Here is a 25143-nt window from a genome sequence, read left to right as displayed (position 1 = left end):
TTTCCTACTTGCTCCCCTGCTGACAGCACCTTTCTGCTTAGGGGAGTACGGGAGACTCAGAGAGAGATGGAGGGATGGGTGGCTGGGAGGGTGCGCGGCCGGAGCGATGCGCGGGGACGCCGAGTCCGTTTCTCCTCCTCCATCCGGTCCCTCCAAAGCGAAAGTCCGTCCCTCAGCCCCGCCGTCGCCGAGACGACCGCGCCGAGCCCCGCCCCTCCCCAGCATCCTGGCTCCCTCCTGCCGCCGCGCTCCGGTGCCAGGGCGTCCACCCGGCCGCGCGCTGCCGCTCGCTCCATCTCGCCTTCCTTCGTCCCCTCCCCGACCAGGCCCCGGGCTCCGGCCTTGGGGACGAGTCCCAGGCTGGAAGGGGGGTCCGGCCATGGAGGGCGGCTCGAACCGGGGGGCCCCGGAGGAGGACGAGCCGGCCGCGGCCGCCCCCAATCCGTTTGTCCACGAGCCGCAGCTGACCCGCCTGCAGCAAGTCCAGGTAAGCTCCGCGCCCGCCTTGGCGGAGGGCCGGCGGGGACGCCGCGGGCTGGGGCGCCCTCCCCGCGCGGCTTGTCGGGGCTCGGCTTTCCTTGGGGGCGCCGGCGCGACAACCATCGGCCGGGGCTGCGGGGCAGCCGAGGAGCCCTCGCGGGAAGGGCGCGCCCGGCTGGGCGAGCCTCCGCGGCCCGGCCTCGGGTCCTGGGGCGCTTCTCGGCGCTTCTTCCGCGCGCTCGCGCCGCCGCTGACCCCTTTCCGAGCTAGCGATCCGGTATGGGGTCACTCCATTGCGAAGGGATCCCAAGCCTGATCCGGCCCTGGCATCGGAAGGGGAGGTGAAGGGCTCGGGGGTCCTCGCCAGCGAGCCACCTTCGGGGATCGCGCACCAGACCTCCCGGTGTGCCGGCCGGTGAGATCCGATATTTCTGCAAGGCGGGGGAAGCGCGAGGGGACAAATCAAACCCATCTTTATTCCGGCAGGAGAGCAGCATGTGGGGAAGGGGCAGAATCTGCGGGGCTCCGGCCAGGGTTTCCTTCAAACTGCAATTTTCTTTTAAGGTGTCACGCTTATGCTGTAGAGGGGCGGGAAGGCAGGCATTTCCTTGAATGGACTTCCGGACTGAGTGAAGGGGAGATGTTTTTGTTGGGGGTCCAGTTTGCTACAGATGAGAGAGTTGGGGGGGGTGCTTCTTATCAAAGTTGCCCCAAATAATGATGCTGAAGATAGCGGCTGCTTGGATGCTGTAGCTGCTACCTGAAAAGTTATAATAGGGGTCGTCTGGGTGAGCTTTTGGAAAAGGGGGTCTTGGAAAGCCTCCTCCCATGGGCAAGGAAGGACAGGATCTTCTCAGTTCAGGAGGGGCTGGAGCTTTGGGGGTGGGGGTGAGATGCTGCTGCAATGCATTGTGGGTGATTATGCAGTCTCCCCCCCCAACCCAGTGCCCTCCAGATGTGTTGGACTATATTCCCTATCCTCCCCAACTGGTAGGGCCTCTCAGCAGGCAACTGCAACCCCCCCCCCCCCCCGCAGCAATGAAAAGGATATAGGGATCCTAATGGGGGGGATTTAGAATACCTTTGGGTGAGAAGGCAGGACTCGGACCCCTCCCCTTGGTCTTAAAGGAGTTGGAGGTAAGAGGGGGAAGTCAGTCTAGGGATCCACTCCCCTCCCTCTCCCCCCCCCCCCAGCAATTGCTTTAGCCATGCGACAGTGCAGAAGGAAGGCAGGGGCCTAGCAAACATAGCATAGAGGGGGCTTTCCCGGTGGAATTCTCCGCTTTGGTTCGTCCCATAGTCTGCAAGCAGGACCGTGATAGCACAGAGATGGGGTGAGCAGAGATTAAGCATACAGAACCCCGCAAACAGTCCCTCCCTTTCCAGAAGCCCTGGTGTGACTTCTTCCTTCTTCTCTTCCCGTGTTTCTTTATTTGGTCCTGCAGTGATTAGACCCTCTTGCTGCCTGTTCGCTTTCCTTGGTCACAAAATGGAGCTGAGAGCCTCTTTTTCACTGCCAGGCTTAAAAGCAGCCTCCAACCTCCAGGATCTACAAATATTTTCAGTATATATCATTTTCACCATCCCTTGCCCTGCCATAAAATAACTCTTTTTTTTTTAATTGCTCAGCTCTCCCCTTTTCCCTACCAATCTACTTTGTCCCTGTGAGACTGAATATTCTTGTTTATCCTTATCGCTGCACATCTGAATGTTTAGATCCTGCCTTGCTTGAAACGCTAAGTTGGATCTGCCACTATGCTGAACTTGGTGGTTTTAACCTTCGTTGTTTTTTTTAAAAAAACCGCCCAATTAATTGGCTTGTATTTCCCTGTAGCAGGAGCGTCGGAACCCAGGAAATGGGTTAATTCAGTGCTTCAGTTTGTGTTAGACAAACCCAGGCACTGTTTCCAACTGAAAAATCAGTCGTTCATGATTGCTATTTCAGTGTCTTCTTTACTTTTGTTAAGAGCTTCAGGGAGAGAAAGACTGTATTAACTGTGCTTATTACCCTTTGCAGAAAATGACATGTTTATTATATTCTGCCTTCTTTATTCAGACAATTATGAACTATTACAACTTTATTCAACAATAACGCTGTATGAACAGATAGTATAACTTGTTTCTCTTTAAGCAGATACATAACAAAACTCCTCCTTGATGCTTATTTGCAGAATGATAGTTTGCTCTGCAACAAGGGCTGTTTTGTTCTATCTCCTTTGATTTTGTTCGTTCTTTCTACTATCTCTTTCCAACTGCTTGTCGCTTTTGGTCCAGCCTTCTTTATCTGGAAGTTACAGCAGAGCCTTTGCTGGCATTCACCCCTTTTAATTCAGCCAGGCTGAGAAAAGTAACACTTTGCTCCACCTCCCTCCCAGCCCCACCAAACATGAGTGCAATCAATATAATTTCTGCCCCATGCCCGGGCCTGAACCTGACCTGCCAGGGGTCCAGTTAATCCGTATCCTCCAGAACCCTCTACAGCTGCAGCCCCACCACTTTCTCAGTAGCCTTCCCCCGAAAGGGAAGGTTAGAGCTTGGGCGGTAGTCGTCCACTTCTGTTGGATCAAGGTCTGGCTTCTTGATATATCTACATGGACCCACCCATGGTGTTGTCTTGGTTTTTAACTTCTTGATGGAGCCTACCAACCTAGCATTTCCTAGTCGTCTGCTAAGCAGGTCCAACCCTCCATAGCTTTCTGGGAAATAAAGTGTTGATCAGCTGAAGCTCTTCCCAGTGATAAGGAAGTGATCTGTCATTGCCTTTACCCAGGATATTTTTTTCAAATCCCTAGTCTAGCCTATATCTTTGGGATTTCCTGAGAGTTTCCCATCCAAGTATTAGTTCAGTGTGACCCAGCTGCATAAACCTCTAATAGAACTATGTATGCTTGTGCATGTGAATATGTACAGAAACACACACACACACACACATACACACACACACAGAGGGCAAAAGATCTGTTTACCAGACCATTTGGGGTGAGGAAGTTCCATTATTCATGATTTGTCCATTAAGTCAAAGAGCGCGTCATCATGGCAGATGATACAGATTACATCCTTTGTATCAATTGATGTCATTTGCAAAACGATACCATCATGCGAATGACATGAATTAATGCAAATGACGTAAATCACAGTGAAATTTGATCCTTGCATGCCAAATCTGTTGTATCAAGGTCTGGTAAATTGTAGTTTCACTGTTTAAGATTTCTTTCCCACCATTATTAAAATCAAACTGAATTGTGTAATATACAAAAGAATGCACACAATATGTTACCTGGACAACCACAACCAGTTTGGGACAGATCAGTGGAAATGTAAAACACAGATCTCATTTACATTCACCTATCAACAGGCACTTTCCAGAATCTCTGGGTCACGAGAAGAGTTCAGAAACCTCAGTTACTTAATCTTAATTAGTGCATTTTCTGGACTTGCACCATAATATCTTGGTCAGGATTTGCTAAGCCACAAAACACTAACAAGGTGAATAACATTTAATATGTGGGAGTGCAGCCACTAGAGTTTTATCAGTCCAGGTTAAGTGCGTTGCTTGAACATACTGCAATGAAAAAATGGGTCAATTCAGTGCCCAAAACGAATGGAAAGACTGGAAATGCTGTTGTACCATGACAGGGCAATCACACGTGCCATGCTCTGAATAGTTGTGGTATCTTTGATGATCTGGTTAAGGGGCATAAAAGAAGTAATCAAATTAATCAGTGGGAAGAATGGAGCACCTCTTTCCACAAGGAAAGGCTAAAGGATTCTAGCCTTGTTGATTTCAAAGAAAGATCCTTAAGGATGGTGGGAGACCTTGAGAAACAACCATCTCCTACTTTGTGCCCTCTGGGTGGATTGCATTGGCCGGTAGAAGCTGGAATTTGAGCCAGTATGTCTACAAAGAACTAGGATAGAAAAGGCCAGTGCAGATTCAGGGAGGAGAATATGTTGGTTGATGTCTCTGACCTCAAGAACATAATGGAGCCTGTCAGTTCAGGGGAAGTATATCTGTGAATATAAGTTTCTGAGGAGGTAAACAGCACTGTGGAAGTGTTTCTGCCATACTTGGAAGTTTCCAAGAAGCATCTGAGCTGGCCAGTTATTGGAAATAGGATGCTGGATTTGTTGCCTTGTACAACAGAATCTTATGTTCTTAACTGTCTCTGTGTCTTGCCTAACTCATCTGAGTGGCGTGTGTCACATGGTTTAATTCTCCAAATGAGCAAAAGCAGACCTTCCAGGTCACAGGAGATTGCTTCAGCACAGATCCTATGTAAAGCCTCAGTATCTAAGCAAGACTTGTGGAAATTGCTCAGAACTGGAAGGTGGAGGACAGGTTGATTTAAATGATGATGCAGATTCCAAAAAGGTGGTGGGATGCACCAGGGTTCACACTGAGACTTCATACATATACTTTTTAAAATGTTTGAGACAAACTGGTTTGTCTAAAGACTAAGGTCTGTTAGTTTTCACTAAAGAGATGAGCACGTCAGAGAGTGTGTCTCATTATGGCCAGTGACTGGAAATTCTGAGTATTATAGTCCCCACATATCTGTAAGAGATCCAATTGGAAAAGGCTTAAATTGTCTTTTAAGTACAGTGACTACTTTCTGTACATTCCTGCCTCTGTTACAGAAAAATAAGAGTTGCTGTGAGAAGCGTACACCCTTTATGGCCAGGAGAAGTTTGGCCCTTATTTCTTTGGGCCCCAAATCTCAGATTCTTACCTTTTAGCAGATGAAGAGAAAATGATGTTTTACAGAAAGTGAATATCTACATAGAAACAGTTCCGGAATGGAAGTAGTCAAAGAGCATAAGTCTTAGAATACTTGTGACTTTGAAGTGGAGAGCGAAAAAGCTTTAATCTCAGGACATACACAGATTCAGCTAGAGAAAGGGTGCTCATATTGGAACGCTCACAGTATTGTAAATAACATTTTTGGGAACTGGAGGCTCCAGCTAGTTGTAGCAAAGACATATGATCTCTTAAATTATATTCTAAGGCCTTGACCTTGGAAAGATACTGGCGTGGATCCCAAAAGTCAAAGGAAGTTCATGCAAGGAATTTTTCCCATCCTTTCCTCCTCAGATCTCTGCAACTTCCCAAAGTCTTGCAGAAGAGATCCTCTTGAACAATTTAGGATGGGGTGGAAGGATGGAAAGAAGAAGATCTGGGGGTTCAAGAAATGATTTTCTATGAATTTCTTCAACTTATCTTGAAATCAAACATCTTTTTTATTCTGATGGTTTTTATTTACATATCAAAGCATGCCTTTAACTCACGCAGCTGCGCGTTTCTTGGCTTCTTATAAACAATATTTATCAGTAGAACTAAGTCCCATTTTGCTCCCCACACTTTGTCTTTGGACTACTCTTGGTTAGATTTTATTACTGTTTCCTGTGATATTCATAATGAAGAACTAAATTCTAGACACAATCTGATATCATTTTCCTAAGGGTAAGTTCCACTGAATTCATTTGGATTTCTGATTATATGTTTATAAAATGTTTTTTATGGCAAAAATCCAGAACTGGCTTGCCCTTGTTTCTTTTAGGAAGTTCTTCCAACTTCCCAGTCAAACGTACAGCCTGAGATTTCCTAGCTATTTCCCATCCAGGTAATAACCTGATCTTTTATTTAAAAAGTATTTTTAATTAGATTTTTTCAGTATAATAAATTATAAAAAGTTATGGACAAATTAAGAAAAAAAGAAGATGGAAAATAAGAAAAAAAAATTAAAATAAATGAAAAAAGAAAGAAAACATAGGAATTCCACCCTTATTTCCATTGAGTAATTGCCAACTTAATTTTTCCCCTTCTTCTTTAACCTTTTTAATCCCCAAATTCACAAATCATCAATTCAGTTTTTTCTTCTTTCAATAAAAGGTCCATATAAGGCTTCCAGTCTTTCAAAAAAAAAGAAAAAAAAACCTTTAGTGGTTTTTCCTTGACCAAACTGGTCAGCTTTGACATTTCCACAAGCTCTGTCAATTTTATAATCCAATCCTCTATTGTGTGCATTTCATTATTCTTCCATCTTTCCACAGTCACCATATAAAATATTAGTTTCCCATATTTATTTTCCAGTTCAGTGTCCATAAAACCCAATAGATATAATTCTGGTTTCATCAAAATATTAATCTGCAGTATCTTTTGCATCTTTGTATGGATTTGTACCCAACATATCTTTGCTTTTTCACAAATCCACCATGCATGATAAAAAGTCCCCTCTTCCTTTTCACACTTCTAACATTTGTTTGATATTCCTTTGTACATTTTTGACACCTTAACTGATGTCATAAACCAACAATACACCACTTTATAAAAGTCCTCTCTTAAATTATGACAGTGTAAATTTAACTCCAGTTTCCCACATTTTCTCCCATATATCCATATTTATACTGTAACCAAAATTTGTAATAACCAGATCTGACCCAGCTTAGCTTCAAAGATCAGCCAAGGTTGGCTAGGGTAGGCCTCACTGTTAATCTAATTTTGCATTCAGGAATTAATGCCACAATCTCTCATTTTGGGGAGCTGAGGGCCACACCTGCCCTTTGAGTGGTGCCCTGGGGTCCTCATTTCAAAAACCAGGAGAGGGCAGGACCAAATCTAACCTTGATTGGATTTAATTTAAATGCAATTAAAATTAAACATAGTAAATATTATTATCCATACGTGTAATGGCTTTCCACTTCTGTTATGTTAAAAGCGACAATAGGGTGCAACTTTTGGAGATATCATGGAGCCAAACCCACAACATGTGAAGGCTTCAGGTTCTGGCCTTTGATGTTTCCTTTAACCTCCACCTGGTTTTGATTGCAAAATAGCTTGAAGCCCATAGACTGAAATCAAATTGCATTGTCCCTAGTGCCATTTTGTGAGGAAGCAGGGATGAGATTCTTTTTTTGAATTTCAAGATAGATGTTTAAAGTATTTGATTGGATCTCCTGCTTATTTAACCATTTTCTTTGTCTACCAACAGCAAGAGAACATTCTAAGAAAAAATGTACTTCTTTTTCTGGACAATATTTAATGTTGCTATAGATAAAGCAAAAGATATTGCTAGACACTGGCAAATAGCAAAATCTGATCTTAATTAATAACTCCTACTTAGTGGGCAAAGTATTTGTTGCTTCTAATGAGTCATGTATAAATCAACTGAATGGCTACAAATGGTTTTCCTCATTAACCAATTTTTTAAATTAAGAATTTTAATTACAATATTAAAAACTAATACAAACTAAACTTAGAGAAAAAGATGAGAATGGGAAAGAAGAATGAAAAGTGCAGGAAAAAAGAAAAAGAAGAAAAGAAGAAAAAGAAAAGAAAGAAAAGAAATAATATAATAAAGAAAAAGAAAAGAAATATATAAAGAAGTGACTTCCAACCTTCATCACAAGTATAAACAAATTTAATAACTCTTCACCCCCTATAAGGCTACAAATATTTATCTCTTCATCCCATATCCCATCCCTTATATATAAGCAAATCCATAAACATCAACTTTTCAATCCTGGTATCAGCAAAGACCATAAAGGGAAAAAAATTTTTTTTAACCTTGATCAAATAAACTGACTTTATATTCCTTCCTTTTACTTCTAACAATCTTAATCTTTAATTCAATCAAATATTGTCATAGGATTTAATTTTTCTTCAATTCTTCTTAATCCCATTGCAATTCCCATTTATCCCATTGAAGATTTCTTCAGGACCTTAGCAAGCCTCTTTTTGTAGATCCAATAGAAAACATTTTCCAGGTCATTCTTTTGGTTTATCATTTGTATTTTCCTTTTAATTTTAAAAACTTCAACCAGTTTCTTTTGTATATCAGTAAAGCATCCTTTTCCAAATCATTTTCTTGGCCTGCCATTTGTAGTTCCACTTTTGGTACTTTCTCTGTCTTGTCAGATAAAATTTGCCCCACATCTGTCATTTCTTCATTAACATCTTTTAGACATAGTCTAACCATAGAAGCAGACATCATTACTAACAGTGCTGATATTGTAATTACTAATTTCTGGCTCCATTCTTCAAAGATCTCCTTTAATATTCCTGATGTTATAACATTTTGTGTCATTTTGTAAGTCCCATTATTAACTGACATAAAGAACAGGCTTTTTTCCCCTTCTGATTAGAATCTTTAGTCCTGTCTAGTGTCCAGTTTCTAAAATCATCACTTATCTTTGTTATGACTTGCAAAAGCCAAAACAGACAACATAACTCAGTTTCCCATGAGAAGCTGTTTATTTCTTATAGTTAATTCTGAAATCTTATAGTAAAAGTCAATATTCCAAATTTATCTGGACCCTTAATCTGTTTATAACTCTCTTAGATCAAAAACGTATTTAGCTTTTTGCTGTTTATTTCAAATTCTTTAAGTTCCTAAGCTTATAACTAATTTTTCTTTTGTTCAGAATTAAACTCACCCAATGAAGACTTTTCAGACTTGTCATTCTGAAGGTCTCTAATAATTTTAAGATGGTTAATAGGCAATGATTAGAAAGTGAGGTTTGCAAACTTAGTGTCCTTTAAAAGGCTCCACCATGGTTGCAAGTAAGATGGCTGATCCTGTCGACTCCTGGCACTCAGACCCATGGAAAACTGCTGTCCTACAATCTCCTCATGAGGAGTAGCCATCCAGAGCACATGTGGGTGATCTCCCATCCTCTCATTATCCAGAGAGGTTCCAAAGAACCAGTCTATTGGTTCCTTGTTTTTTGCTGTGGTCGTTGGTTCTGCTTTTGAGGAGCCATCTTTAGTTCACCATATCTCCCCCAGAAGTCCTCATTAGTCAATTTTGATGCCATACCCACAACTAATAAACCCCTGACAAGGATGAGTCCATCCTTATTTAGGTGGATATATAGAATCCATAGACCATGTCCTTCTGAGAGGACATTTCATCTACCCTCCACTCAACAGACTTTCCAAGAATGCCACATTGCTTTTATTTATTTTTTACATAGGTGAATCTTTAATAGAAGCTATAGATCACAGGTTGAGAATGATGGAATTTTGCATTTGATTTGGATAATTCACTCTGAGTTACTGCTCTCTCTGTATGGTTGGTTGGATGGTTTTCTTTTATCTCAGAACTGATATTTGTGGTTTTAAGGATAACTTTATTCTTTTTTCTACTATGATCTTATATGTTGTTTGCTTGTTTGTTAGAGCAATGCAGTGCTTTGGATTCTGTTTGGAAGACTGTTTTGGGATGTGCAGCAGTGCAAACCCAGCACCTGTCCGATTCATTATTAGTAGCTGTGTCTATTTCCAGGATCATAGGCTACAGTGGAGAACTCCTCTCTGCAGCTGTATTATCCCAGAAAATAACAAGGCTGCTTTAATGAGTCACAGACATGAGTTCCATTTATGCTCCTCTACATTCTGAAACACCTGTTCCAATAGAATCTGATGCACTGTACAGCCTATTCATATTCTTTTCCTTTGTAGGAATTATTAACTGCATATAATAAAAACACTTATCTTCTCCCATTTCTTGGAGCCTGACATTTGCAAAGAGATTCACAGTCTCAGGTTGCATTTTGAATCTGGGGTACACAAGCTATATTCTTCCAGATATTGTTGCCCCCTTTTTAAAAGGTCTTCCAGGATCTAGAGGTGTTAGATAATGATTGCCTGTCTCCAAACTTTCCTTTGGAAGGAAAGTTGTGAAGTTGGTGTTGGGGGATCAATTACCAAGCAACCTACAGGAAATGGATTATCTTGACTTTTCAGTCAAGGTTCAGGCCTGGTCCTGGTCCAGAAACAGCATTGGTTGCACTAGTGGATGATATTTGCCAGGATCTGGGTGCGTGTGATGGAATGGACTTATGAAGGCCAGGCTCAGGGAGATAAGCGTGTTCTTAGCCCCCAACAGGAGCGTGGGAAGTTCAAGAAGATGAGGCTGGCACCTCCCTAAGGAATTAGTGGTGGTGTGGCTGGCTGGCTTGGGAACTAGGGTTCAGTCTGGGGAGATTTCTGTCTGGAGGTTGAAGCTAATAAACACAACAGAACTGTATTTGCATTGTCTCTTGGAGTACTTTGGGCTGAACCTGACAGTGGAGGACAACCATCTGCATGGACAGTTCTTATGGACCAGGTTCAAAAGTGTCAAAACAAATCAACAAAAACTGAGAGCTCACCTGGAGCCATATTAGAAGTCCTTCTCATCCCCCATCTTGCTTCTTATTGCAGCCAGCCAGCCATCTCCAGGAAACCCACAAATGGAAGTGGTAATGTCTCTTCTTACCTCCATTTGTCCTCCAGAGCCTGGAGATACTAAATAACTCTCAATGGCCATGCTGATGGGGAACCTGTCCAACTGGGTTCATACATAAATAAAAGATCATGAAGAAATCCAAAACTAGGCTGCAGAATAAAAAAAAAAAAATTCTGGAAGAAGGCAACAGCAAATCACTTCCTTCTTATTGCCAAGAAAACTATATGGAGTTGTCCATGAAGTCATGCAGAACAAAGTTCAGCATGAAAGATATGATACAGGTACCTTTCAGTGAAAGATGTCCAAGCCAGTAGGCTTCATTCAGTCTTGGCAATGAGAGAGGAGAATAGGCCAGTAACTCTTGTGCTAAAACAAAATCCTCAGCACAAATATCTTCTTTTGTGCCACCCTTCTTTTTGACCTCCCTGCAATTCAAACAGAAATGGGATCCTTGCATCTTTTCCCCACCTGTCGTCCCAGTTCACATTTTGCTTCTGTTTGGGGGGGAGGAGCCCCACCAGCTTGTGAGTCTGTCTGAGTTGGGAATCTGTTCGAGACAGAAGATGTGAAATCACACTTGATTTGCCATTGGGATGAAGCTAAGCCTGTCAGTGTTTCCTGCATGTTTCCGTCTTTGAGATCCAGGACAAATCAAGGTCATCCTACACTTGTCTGTTTATATGACAGAAGTGTAAATTGAGCTTCTTCCTTAGAGCACAGCCCAACGTCCTTTATAATATTTAGGGAGGCAAGGCAAATTAGAAAGCCTTAGCTGTCTCCTTGGAATAGATATTTACCTATCTATTAAATAATAAGAATATTATAATAAGTATGAATAATATAGTATTTTTTTATCTGTTCAATTGTGTCTGATTCTGAGACACTCCCTGGACAAGTCCCTGCAGTTTTCTTGGCAAGATTTTTCAGAAGTGGTTTGCTATTGCCTCCTTCCCAGGGCCCTAGAGAGTGACTGGCTCAAGGTCCCCCAGCTGACTTTGTGCCTAGGCAGGACTAGAATTCACAGTCTCCCTGTTTCTTGCCTGATGCCTTAACCACTACACCAAACTGGCTCTCTAGTATTGGATAATAGGAATATTCAAAAAATTTGCTTCTAATAGATTCTCAGTCAAAGCTGGCTTTTGGCTCTTCTAGATACACTTGATGGATTTGCACGTGGCACTAAGTCAAGCTCAACCATGATTTGCTGTACAATTTGCTATGTTCACCCAACTTACCAAACCTTAAACCAAGTTTTTTAGAGATCCGTTCCAGGGATTCTGCAAGCCACGTATGTGGATGTCCTGTGTTCCATTTTTTAAAGAACTTCCTTTCAATCAAAATGCACCAAAATTATTTTTTAAAACAAATGAACCATCCTCTCTGCCCAAAACCTCTTCCCATTTTTGTGGTTGTGCTTTTTATTTGTACCATTGCAAAAGTGTAATATTATTGCTTGCGGATTCCTTTAAATGATCATTTTAGTTTATTTGCCTTGATCATCGCTTCGTGTCCAAACTCCTTTTGGATATTCCAGAATCTAGTAATACGTTAACAGGCATGAAAGCAAAGACTTGTCCTACATAAGTGGGCCAGTTTTCTCTTTTTAATTAAGATTGGAAACAGTGTCACGGGTGACATAATGGACACAAACACAGAGATAAGTTTTTTCTAGACAATTTTAGGCTAACTGAATAAATGTAACTCCCCCGTCTACCATCTTCCCTGCTGTCTCATTAGCCGATGTTCTTGTGTGAGTTGTGCTTTTGGGTCTGAAGTCTGAGAATTGTCCAGTGGTTATTAACCGCAACCAGAGGCATCCATGGTGTCTCTGTGTGTGTCAAATCCACAAGGTGGCAGGTGCGGTGTCTGCCATTTTGCAAATGTTGATGCTCCTCCCGCAGACACCCCTGAATGTGTCAGAGAATCCTGGTGTACCTTGATATTATAATCCCTGTCAGTATACTTTAATCTTCTTTTAGTGCCAGCCATACAGGTTATAAAGTCATCTTAGATTTGGCAGAAAATTTGTGAAAGCCCTCTCCAGTTATAGTTATTATAACTGAGGCAAAAATGAAAGTTATCAGCTTTGGGGAGTAGAGAAAAGGTGTTAGAAATCTAGCTGTCCTGTTCACAGTTTCTCAAACACTCATGCCTATTTGTGATCTTCATAGTAATGACAATCATATTCCTGGTCAATCTCTCTCCCTCCTTCCCTTGTAGTTGTTTTCCAGAAAGAAATGTCTGAAGCCATTTCAGAGAGAGGGCAAAGCTTCCTACCTTCATTCTCTTTCACATCTCATCAAGTCACAGAAGACATTTCAGAGAGAAGGCAAACTTCTAACCCCCTTTCTCTGTCACATCACACCAAGAAATATGATTGCTGCCTTCAGGATCACAGGAGATGGGGTTGAAGTTTATAAAGCCCCACACAGAATTGCAAAACCCATCTTTGCCTTTATTCTGTATAAAGACTAGTGAGATTGAAGGTATTTTAGGTCACCGTTTAGAGTGTACATTGATGGTGGCATCTTGTCTCCCACACCAATATTTTGCTTTGTCTGGCTAAAAGAACTGACTCTATCTTTTTCTCAGTACGTTCTAAGCTATTTGCAGTGACATCTCCTTGCCTTCAAGTTTGTTGAATCTCCTTTATTATTACTTTTTTAGTCTACCTTCTAAATCCAGGGGCTAAGTTCACTCAGTAGGCTAGACTGGACTAAAATGGGGTTAGGTAAGCTTCAGAGTGTTGGGAAAAATTCAATCGTTGCCTTAGCGTATGGTCTGAACCAAGCCATTGATTAAGCCACAATATGGTTCATTTACTTGTTTGGACATAGCATGCTTCCTGAACACAAACACTGCGTTCAAATTTAGGATTTAAGGGTATTCTGTACACTCAGATAGTGGTTGAGTTTGTATCACATGCTTTACTCAGTTACCAAAATCACCCATTTTCTGCATACACAATAGATTATAATCACAAACTGATTAAATGGCTGGTTCCACACATCAGCCTGCACCACAACACACGTACGTATACCAGAATATCCTACTCCCTGCCCCCTGGCTTAAAATGAACAAGCAAAGTGTCTGAGCACATCTGAAGCCCAAGCTGCTTGTAGTCCTGTTTTTTTAAAAAACCTGTAGCTCTCATTATCTGTATTCGGAGCCTATCAGTTCTTGGTTGGAAAAATCCAGAGGCTCTCTAGATGGCAGCAAACAGGGAGTTTTGTACAATATATCACTTTGCTTCCATCTACTGGTCATTTTCATTTTTTCAGCCTAGATGTAGTAGGCCTATTGGTGCAAAAAACCTGTGCTATGCAGATGACGCTACCCTGATAGCCAAAAATGCAAAGGATATACAAGCCGTGGTAATAAAAGTCGAGGAGCACAGAGGAAAAATGGAACTAAACTTAACTTTTTTTTTTTGTCTGCGCTCAGTCATTACTGACCCTGCAGTGACTGCTTTGGATGAGTCCTTTGCAGTTTTCAAGGCAATTGTTTCAGAAGTGGTTTGCCAGAGCCTCCTTCCTAGAGCAGAGCCCAGCTGGCGAGCGCAGGAGGCGGGGTTTCCGTTGCTTCGCGCCCTTTTTTCGGGTGAGCGCGGTTTCGCGCTTACCGGCAGCTGCTCCCAACTCCCGTGCAAGGCGCCACCAGCATTTTTCCTCCCACCGGAGTGAGAGTACCCATTTATCTACTCACGTGAGTTTTCGAACTGTTGGGTTGACAGGAGCTGGGGAGGAAACAGGAGCTCACCCTGTTTAGCGCGAAGGCTGGACTTGAACCGCTGAAGCGTCAGCCATTTGAAGAACAAATTGACAACAGGTAGAACAACCAACCTCAGAAATGACGATGAAGATATAAAAGTGGTGGACAGCTTCTGTCTTTTAGGATAAACCATCAATAGTAAAGAAACAAGCAATCAAGAAATATGTTGCAGACTGGTACTTGGTAGAGCAGCCATGAAGGCCTTGGAAAAGATATTCAGATGGCATGATGTGTCTGTACCTATAAAGATCAGAATTGTGCAAGTCATGGTATTCCCTATGACACTTTATAAAAGTGAAAGTTGGACTTTGAAGAAGCAGGATAGGAAGAGTATTGATGCCTTTGAACTTTGGTGTTGGAGAAGACTCCTGAGAATACCATGGACAGCCAAGAAAACAAATTGATGGATCATCAAACAAATCAACCCAGAGTTCTCACTCAAGGCACAAAGGACCAGGCTCAAATTATCCTACTTTGGACACATTATGTGAAGATCTGTCTCTCTGGAGAAGGCTCTAATGCTGGGATAGGTGGAAGGAAAGAGAAAAAGAGCACCAAGGGGGATAGACTTAGTTACAGTGGTGTGGGGTACCACTGGAAGACCTGAAGGACCAGATTAGAGACAGATCATCATGGAGAAAATCTGTCTATGTGGTTGCTAAGAGTTGACAACGACTTGATGGCATGTAATCAGTCAATCAATCAAATATCCCGCTCCCTGCCATTTTTAAAACTGAGTTCCTGCCACCCCCTTCTTAATTTTTTCTCTCTCCCAGTCATCAGTTATAAGTTCTACTCACAATCTGCACCTCTCTTGCTGGATTTATTGCTAAATTTTCTTTCTTCGGGGCAGTGTGCCCTTCTGGTACCTCTTTTCCAGAGCTCTAACCCCTTTCAGTTTCCATCTTCTGGATGAATGATTCCTCCTTGCCCTCCCCTTGCAGAGGAAGGACGCAGCTGATTTTTCCATCTGGCCTTTTCCCAAAGGAACGATTACTGGCATTGGCGCTAAACTCCTGCATTGTAGTATTTATGACAAGAGGCCCTGGAAGAGGCATTTCAACTGGGCATAGTTTCTCGGCCAGCCATGAATTCCAGGGTAATGCAATAAAACGGGACAAGGTTGATGGCTTCTGGTATTGGCATGGCATCTCTCACTCCAGGGAAGAAAAAACAGGATTTGCTCTTGCTACAGCCCAAGATCAGCCTGATGGTTTTCAAGCAGACTTAAACAGTGAAACAGACCCAGACATCCAAGCCCTCATTAAATCATGTTCAGATTAATTTTTAACTTGCAAGGCTGCACGGTAAAGCTCCCCTCTTCTTTTTTCTTTCTTTCTTTCTTTGTTTTTGTTTTTGTTTGTTTTCTTTGTATGACCAAAATCTTGTAAGACGACTGTGAGTGAACTGAAAAAGTAGGCCTACCACGTACAGGCTGTCCAGATATTTGCAGCCTGGATCTTGTATGCTAGCAAGAAACTGTATTGGAGGCAGGCCAGCAGCTCCCCGGGGGAGTTCCCCAGCCAGACCCACAAAAATCAGAGAATCCCAGTCCCTCCCAGTTGGTGCCATCTTCCCCTGGCTCGCTGGACTCCATTTCCAAGCGGCTGTCCTGTTCAGAGAGGGGATCGTTGCCCCAGGTGTTCGTTACAAGTCATGATGTGACTAACACAAATTGCATAATCCCATCGTTTGTGTCAGTGGTGTGATGATGTCAGGCTGTGCGGGACCAGACTTGCCCCCCTGCAGGTGCCTGTTGTGATCACCGTGGGGGAAAATGAAGATGCTGTCAGCTCCCTTGGAATCTGTTCTTCCAACCACAAGGTCTTAGCTGAGAGAGCACCCCAGCCCTCGGAAGAAAGTGACTTTTCCAAAGTTGCTAACGTGACGATGGATCTTTTCAAGCGCAGTGCAGAAAAAATGTGTTATTATTGCCTTCACGAGTGGCAGTAAGGAAGAACAAGTGGCAGTCAGGATCACAGAGAGACCGACTGAGTTTAATCTCTCTGCCCATCTTATGCAAATAATATATACAAACTGATGTTGATGTCAGCCTTGCAGTGGGCCTAAACTCAGCAGAGCAAACTTCAAACTCATTTGTATATGGTGGCAATCTTATTTTTTAATTGTTCCTTCCATTTCTCTGTGTTACTATTTGCTATGATTTCTGTACTATTCTTCTTCCTAGAGGAGCCCAGATTATTTTGCAAAGGGTGTGGTGGAGGTGTGAGGGTGGGGACCCTGTGCTTAAACTTAATTGTTGTAACACTCAGTGACAGAGTTGTCTTTCCTGAATTTGTTCTGATTCTGCACCTTTATAGGCAGAAACATTTTGAGCAGGAACCCCCCAAGATAGGTACTGTATACTGATATATCATGTACATCATGCAACATGTCCTCTAAAATACGTATTATATTTTGTATTTTGCTATGGATTATTTTCTTTCTTATTTTTATATAAAAATAAATATAACAGACCTTCTAATATTTTGAGCCGCCCAGAGTCACCTGCTGGGGGGAGATGGGCGGCATACAAATTTAATAATAAATAAATAAATAAAAATTTTCTTCCCACACCCCAATGGATTGTCTTCTACACCCCTGGGTTGTGTGCATCCTACTTTGGAGACCAACTGCTGTAAACCAACGTGGCGATTATGACTTTCGATTTGAGTTTCAATTTATTTCAATTTATAGGGCTGCCTGCCTCAACATCATGACTCTGGCTGCCTAACAACGGTGAAAAACACAGTGTTCATTTAGTGTCTCTAGGTGTACAGCGTAAAGAAGATGACCTTGATGGAAATATGCAAGAACCATTATCTAGGCAAAAGGGGCTGAAGCCGTTTTTAAGTCCAGAGCAACAAGATAACATTTGGGAGTGACTTGGGTAGATGCCTCCCTTATTCAATGAACTGTAGGAAAGAGGAGGAGGTACAGTACAATCATCCTTGCATGATTCTGTTCCAGCTCCAGCTTCTGTAGGTGTATCCCTGGTTTCCAAGACAGGCTCTGGGTGAGACCTTGTAGTCAGAATAAGAAGGTCCATCTTGACTGAGTCTTGATCCTTTTGTCCTAGTGGGAAAGCCTCCCATATGTGTTTTGCTAAATCTTCTCCAAATGTAGCCTAGACATTTCCATCACTGCAAACACCCACTCCCCTTTCCAGTCTTTCTACTGAAAAGGTCCTTCAACAACGTCTGTCTCTGGTGGCCTTTGGCAAACAGCATTGTATACTCATGGTGCCTTGACCAACTGTTGATTCTGAAGAGGGAGCAAGCACAGTAGAAATTATGGCTCTAGTAGTCTTCCCGTGGAGTTGTTTTCCTGGTCTGGTCTATCTAGTGGGGCTGCCAGTAGGTGACACTAACATGGCATTGCCTAGACCTCATTAGCTGACCTTGGCTGATCTGGAAAAGCTAAGCAGAGTAAGACCTAGGTAGTCCTTGGATGGGAGATCTTCAGGGAATCCCAAGGCTGTAGGCTACACTGAGAATTTTGGGGAAAAAAATCCCAAAAGGTGGCAGTGGAAATCTACTTCCATATTGCTGCCAGGAAGTGTGGGGATGTTCCCTGAACTCCCAAGGATTCATGCTAAAGAAATCTTTACTTTTTGTTTTGTAGTTCAGGGAACCCAGCCACAGTCTTAGCACATTTGATTGAATCAGGTCATTGTATTAATACATATTATCTACTGGGGTGGAGCATGTTATGTAAGAATAATAATGGCTTTTTGTTAAAAATGGGCTTAGCATGTTTTGTGTAAACCCAGCTGATCTCTGAAAAGGATGAAGAGTGTTGTGTTTACCATTTGTGTGTGTGCAAGAGAATATTGCTAACAGGGCTGGACTATTGCCTGGGCTGTTATCCAGATAAATCAAAGTCAGTGGTACCTCTAGAGCACATAAGATTGGTGTGACTCCATAACAGTTCTCCAGTCTGGCTGGGTATTTGAGTATAAGATATTACTAGAAATAATTTAATTTGAAGTTGAAGGTTGGGGAAGTGAAACAGTCGTGGCACCTTTAACGAGAGGAGAACAGTTGACCACCACCTCTGATGTCCACAAGGCTTTCCCATCAGCCTTTTCACTAGTCATGGACTTGTCCTGTGGCAGCAGCTGGAACAAGGAGGCTATTTCTGATTTCCCACAATGCTCAGAGTAACTATTCTAGCATTGCCCTGGACACTGTGGAAATCAGAAGAGAGGGAGAAGCCTACAGGGAACCGGGGCCCTTGAGACCAAGTGAAGCCAGAGTATTCTACTGGTGAAGTTGGACTAGGACCAGAAACCTCAGCCATGGAAGCTCATGGGATGATGTTGGGTTAGTTGCTATCTCACATCCCAACTACTTCCACTCATGTTGGATGAAAATTGGTGAGAAAGAGTGCTGTCAGAAGGTGCTTCTGAGCTTTTAGAGCAGAGGCTGGATCCTAATAACACTAAATAATCCAGCCAGGTAGGCTTTGCACACTGGGTTATGTGATATTCTCATCTATGGCTCTATTTCCCCAGGCTGTTTCCCACTTTTCTCTCATTTCTCCAGTCCTCACAATGCATCACAACCAGTTCAGCCAAGCACAGCCAGAGTCCTTATTATCAACATAAAATCCATCTGTGCAGCACAGTAATAATTCTAAGTAGCTTCTCTTCCTACTATATTAAATCTGGAGCTGAATGTTGCTTTTGTTGATACCTGGGTGAAGCTGTTTCCTCTGAAATACAGAATTCACCATTTTTGCTTCTCTTTCACCCCCCCCCCCTTGAAAATGGATAAAGTATTTTCCTGCAAGTGTGCCTTTTGGGATTTGCACATTGTGCTCTGGATTCCCCTTATTTAGGAGATTTCAGCTCTCAAATATTAGAAAGCACATCCTTTTCAAACCGTGCTGGTATGCAATCATAGTGGCGCTTTGCCCAAATGTTTAGCTAATGCTGCCCTCTAAGCTGTTGTCGGTGATTGTGTTTCATAAGCAAGTGCAATTCTCTTCTCCAAGACCTAGCCCAGCTTCCCCTTGCCAAAAGGAAAACTCCTGGTACACTCCTCCAAGTGCAAGATGTTAAGAGTCTCCTTAAGTCAAAGTAGAAAGTATAAAAACAAAAAGGAAAGCAAAAGGAAACAAGGGACCAGATTCGGGGTGCATTCTCACAACACGCCTCCCGCTGAGTTTCTTTTCCTTGCAGTTCTACGTGCTGGGGGTTATTCTGGCCCCAATCCGGGTTGCACTGGCCTTTGTGGTCCTCTTCCTTATCTGGCCCTTTGCCCTGCTGCAAGTGGTGGGACTGCCTGAGGAAACCTTGCAAGAGCCCTGCTCAGGATGGAGAAAGTAAGTAATGGGGGATGTCTCCAGCTCTCCTTTGGGCTCGTTGCCCATGGCCCTCTTAATGCCTCATCCCTTTGTCCCCCTTCCTCCCCATCCCTTTTCAGCACAGTTTCCCATGGTTCGGTCTACTGGCTGAGTCGCCTGATGTTTTTCTTGCTTGGGTTCATGCGGATTCGGGTGCGAGGCCAGAGGGCATCCCGGCTCCAAGCACCCATCCTGGTGGCTGCGCCTCACTCTACCTTCTTCGACCCAATTATTTTGCTGCCCTGTGATCTTCCCAAGGTGGTGTCACGCACAGAGAATCTCCATGTGCCAGTCATTGGAGGTAAGGCTGCTTGACATAGCTTGGGAGGGGGTGGGGAGGACAAGGAGACCCGCGTGGGCAGTAGATCATATATCTGGAAGCTCCTCATGCAGTGCACCTCTGCAGCCAGTGCAAGACCCTTGTAAGACCATTTGGTTTGGACTTTCACTTTTAGCTTTCTGGAGATTTTAATCCATTCATCAATGGAGCCTCTGGGATTCTAGTCCTCATAATTATGAGGATATCTGCAGGGGTGACTGCTGCGGGCAATTTGGCGGGGAGGTTGGCCTGCATGGTGTCTCGGCCTAATGGGAGTAGCAGGAACAACGGTGCAGATTCAGCCGATCTGTGCAACTGAGTTTGATCCGTCTCAGTGATGTGGATTTTCGAGATTGTGTCTTCGTGGTGCAGCAGTTCCAGCTTTCCTTCCTAAATTACAAGTGATTTCATTAGGACAGGACCGGAGAATAGATTCCCCGTATTCCAAGGCAGCAGTCTATGCACAACCCCTAGTTTATTTGAATCATCAAAACTGCAACCAGTATGTTCCTGCCAAGGCGTAGTGTTGATTTTCACATATAACTGCACCAAATGCATTCATCAAGCACTGAGACTAAGCAATAGTTTGGCAGCAAGTTAAAAAGCAACCTTAACTGTGAATGGGAAATGCAAACAACCTTGCAAAGAAGTGTTCCTTGCTAAATTAGCGTTGCTCCTCCTAGCATTGAAGGAGGAGTCCCTATAAAGGCAAGGACAAACAGGACCCAGCCTCTGCTTAGCTTAGTTTTCTCATTTTCTGACTTTCTCTATGTTAGTCTCTTATCAGAAGTAGTAAAACTGGAAGACCTTGTCATCCCCTCATTTTGTGGCCAGTGCAAGAAAGGTCTCAATTAGCCTGAAGTCTCTACAGACGATGCTACCAGCCTCTTCCAGAGCTTGGCATCTGTCCCCACCTCCCATGCTAGATTAGCTGTTTGTACCATCTGCAGAAAATAAGGGCAGGCGGTGCCTAGTTTTGTAGGGAATACAGAATGTTCAGGTGAGAAGAAATGTCATTTCACTCAGAGTTATATGTGTTGTCCCAACTTGTTTCAAGTATCGTAAAGAATGTAAGAATATAAGCAATGGCCTGCTGGATTGTCCTCTGGCCCATCTAGTCCAGCATTCTGATCTCACAGCAGTCTATCAACTGCACAAGGAAGCCCAGCAGTCTCCCAGAATATGATCTTCTGAGGTAGTCGCACTGCTATCAAGGCTAATGCCCATTGATCCCTGTGACTTCCATGAATTGGTCCAATTCTTTTTTGAAGCCAGCCAAGCTGGTAGTCAGCACCACAACGTGTGGCAACAAATCCCAAAGTTGAATTAGACGTTAATTAAAAAACATTCCCTTTTGTCTTTCCTGATTCTTCCAAGATTCACTTTCATTGAGTGACCTCTGGATCTAGTATTTTGGGAAGGGGAAGAAAGCTTCTCCTTGTCCCCTTTATCCACACCAGATATAATTTTGTCCACCTCAGTCATGTCCCATCTCATTCACTTCAGCCTTGCGGTGTGAAAAAACTACAGTACTTAAAATACGGGACTGCAATGAGATGAAGTGGGGAAGGAACTCTTCAGACCTCATTTCCTCTAAATAATAATAGGTAGTTACTTCTTACTCCATGTAATACGACTTCCTTGCCCTTGGAATGAAGCGGTTTTATGCATTGGCTGATTTCACCCCCAAATTTTTAGATTTTTGTGGGGACATACCAGGACTACCAGATTGGGGCTGCAAAGATCCAGCTGATTGCTAGATGGTATATCTGTATATCTTTGCCACTATCAAGTGGTAGCAAATGCTGTCATTGCTTGGATTTCTGTCACCCCGATTTGCTTGCTCCAAGACATTGTGCCCTGATTTTAACACTATTATTCAGTAAAATGAGATGAACCTTTGGAATGGTCCAGCAGGCCCCTTTTTATCAACTTATAAGGCACTCATTCCATTGACAGCTTTGGATTTCATGAAACAAATGCCACATTTCATCCTTTGGGAAAAGATTTGTCAGGCCAACAGCCTGGCAGTGACTCAGAAAAGCTCTGCAACTGCTTGTTTTTCTCTTCCTCATTTCTTTACCTTGCTCACTTCCTCCAGCCCTGCTGAGGTTCAACCAGGCCATCCTTGTCTCCCGGCATGATCCAGCCTCACGCAAGAAGGTGGTGGAGGAAGTGAAGAAACGAGCAACATCCCAGGGGAAATGGCCACAGGTAAAACCTGTTGGAGGACCTGATCAATTATGTTAGTTCTGCTTGATAATTTGGGGTTTTATGTTGGTGATCCTCTCTTCATTTGTATGACCTCTTTCTCCAGGTGCTTTTCTTTCCAGAGGGGACCTGCTCAAACAAAAAAGCCTTACTGAAGTTTAAACCAGGTAAAACATCAGCAAACATGTTCAGCATGTGAAAAAATAGATTGATATACACACCCAACTAATTAGCCTCAGAGGGAGCCCTGCTCTAAACAAACAAACCAAAAAAGACAATCCTTTATGACTGACACGAGAGACTTCCAATTAGTGCTTTTCATTGCCTGCTTTGAAACGTAGACAATGTCGCCAATCAGACTAAATCGAATCTCTTCTGAAAATGGAAAAAAGAGATTCTCTGGGAGTTGATTTGGGTGAAAAGCAAGTTTCAAGTACCTTGGATTCTCCTTCAGCACTCAGGACACGAGCAAATCTTGACCATATGTGCTTTATGTTCTCAGGTGCCTTCATATCTGGTGTTCCCATTCAGCCGGTCCTCATTCGCTACCCCAACTCTCTGGTGAGTTTCCAGAAAGCTTTAGCAGAGGGTCTTAGCTTTGTAATAATTACCTGATGTCAGATAGAGCTGGCTGAGTTTCCTGTCTGAAATTCTGAAGCTGGCTTGTCTAGTAAGTATTAAGCTAGATAGATCAGTGGTCTAACTTAGGGTAAGGCTACCAGTGCTCATAAAAATGGCAGTGGAGAAGCAGCTGAAGAATCCTTCAGCACTTCCTTCTGCAGTGTTGTGTCCCCATTATGGACCATGTCAATTTGTTAGATATAATCAAATATCTCATTTCTTTACAGGATTCAACAACCTGGGCATGGAGAGGACCTGGAGTGTAAGTTCCTGATGATGGTTTCATAATAGCAGCTGGGTATGTGTATTCCGCATATCAGTGGGACCAAGTCTGAGTCATCCTCCATTTGTTCTTTCAGGTTAAAAGTCATCTGGTTGACTGCGTCTCAGCCTTGCACGACTGTAGAAGTAGAGGTAACAAGAAAAGAGGGGAGTTCTTGATAGTTCCTCTTATGGGGATCCCTTACTGTCCTTTCTGCTTCAAAGCACTGAACTGTATTATTTGCAGGATTTACATTTTTTCTGGGGCAAGAGTCACATTTGGGCTTTGGATGGTGTGCTGGAGCCCCAGTCCCAAAAATAGTGGATGGGAATTTCTTCCTTCTGTCCTATTAAAAATTACAATTTCAAGGACCACGTGCAGCCTTGGGAACTCAGATTCTAGTCCTCAGATTTAGATTCATGGCCTACAAACTCTTAGGGGGTTGATACCATTTTCTTGACAAGCACGGTTTTTGCATGTTATACCTCAGTTCTTCAGAAAACCATTATCCTTCAATTGCATTCTGATTTTTTCTTTCTTTCCAGTTTCTCCCAGTTTATCAGCCCAGCCCTGAAGAGGCTGTGAACCCCACACTATATGCTAACAATGTCCAGAAAGTGATGGCCAAGTAAGTTGGAGATGCATTTTGTAAACTGGGAGTTTGGAGTGCACTGGTGTGCAGTGGGAAGAAGGATAAGGTCAACATTATAAGAAAAGTGGCCAGGCTGGGAGGAATACCTCAGAGATCTGAAGGAAGAATTGTTGCAAGTAGTTGCTGTACACGAAGCCAAGCATATCAGGAAAAATGGTTGCAGTGGTGGGCCTTGTTGGGCATTAACCAAAGGGGATCCCAGGGGTGGCTCCAGCCCTGCTTGTTGTTGGTTGGTGGGTGATGGTCATTGTCTGCTGATGCTGAGCACACAGTGCTGGATGGAGGTGTAGTTTTGGCCCAAAGGAGAAGCTAAGCGAGTGGAGAAGAGGGGCTTCCTGAAAAGACTTAGCCCAAGACCCTCCTGAAGTCCAGAGCTCCAGTGTCAAGGGTGTTCTTGGAATCTCCAATCTTTGTGGGCTGGTGTGTACCTTTGGCATTTTAAGAACATGTTGTGGATGCTGTTGCTCAATAATCAATGAGGGAGTTCCTTGCCCACTTACAATGTGGCTGCCATGGGGGACATATTTGGTTCCAGAACATTGGAACCTGGAAAGCTACCTGCCACCAGGTCTCATGTTCTACATGCTCCCTCTTAATTTTGTTGTTTTTTTCTGGGCACATTGTCTGATTTATTTATTTAGCAAATTTATATGGCTGCACATCTCATTGGATATGACTCTGGGCAGTGTGCAACCAGCAACTATTAAAACAATATCACAAATATCACAATATTACATAACATTTACAAAGCACTGGGCTGAAGGTGCCAGAACATTTATGGGACTCATTTGGAGCCTAAAAGTATTCTTGAAAAGGATCTGGCCTCTGGCATCCTGCTTTGCAACCTGCTAATTTCTCATCTGTTAAAAATTGTGTTTGAAAATATAAAGAGTCTGAAGAGCCAAAAGAAGTGTCTGCAGACACAAGGGCATCCCTGGGCACCGCCACAGAATTACATGTTCAAACAACCTCCTCAGGAGGGTGAGAACCTATGAATTAGTTGGTCAGAAGATGTTGTGACTGATTTGGGGTCCAGGTTCTGTGTGCTGCTAAAACTAAGTCTTGAAGACTTGAGAAGGAACCTGGAAAAACTCAAGTCATAGTAGAGGAAGCCCAGAGCTCTTGATAGTTGACCAGACTAGAATAGTTGGCCATTTCTGTAATATTTATGGCAAAAACCATCAGTGCAGAGGTCTCCGCTTGTCTGTCTTGCTAGGCTTTGAATCTGATCTCCAGGATGCTACTGTGG

The 25143-nt window shown here is 43.1% G+C and overlaps 1 protein-coding gene across 1 annotated transcript in view; it reads left to right on the top strand.

Moving 5' to 3' along the window:
* Nucleotides 1–208: 208 nt before the first annotated feature.
* Nucleotides 209–25143, top strand: part of LPCAT4 (lysophosphatidylcholine acyltransferase 4) — a 30712-nt gene continuing 5777 nt past the window's right edge. Inside the window, exons 1-9 of the mRNA XM_088144223.1 lie at nt 209–487; nt 19666–19808; nt 19910–20130; nt 22250–22362; nt 22466–22526; nt 22862–22920; nt 23208–23242; nt 23340–23394; nt 23788–23870. Coding sequence (XP_088000349.1) covers nt 380–487; nt 19666–19808; nt 19910–20130; nt 22250–22362; nt 22466–22526; nt 22862–22920; nt 23208–23242; nt 23340–23394; nt 23788–23870 — 878 coding nt within the window. The 5' untranslated portion in view covers nt 209–379. The remainder of the gene's footprint in view (nt 488–19665; nt 19809–19909; nt 20131–22249; nt 22363–22465; nt 22527–22861; nt 22921–23207; nt 23243–23339; nt 23395–23787; nt 23871–25143) is intronic.

This window comes from Python bivittatus, unplaced genomic scaffold (genome assembly GCF_059951505.1).
Source record: "Python bivittatus isolate LINGU-HERP-01145 unplaced genomic scaffold, Pbiv_v1 ctg000430_np1212, whole genome shotgun sequence".
NCBI lineage: Eukaryota > Metazoa > Chordata > Lepidosauria > Squamata > Pythonidae > Python > Python bivittatus.
Note: the sequence above shows the minus strand (reverse complement) of the source record. Positions and strands in the feature narration are given on the sequence as shown.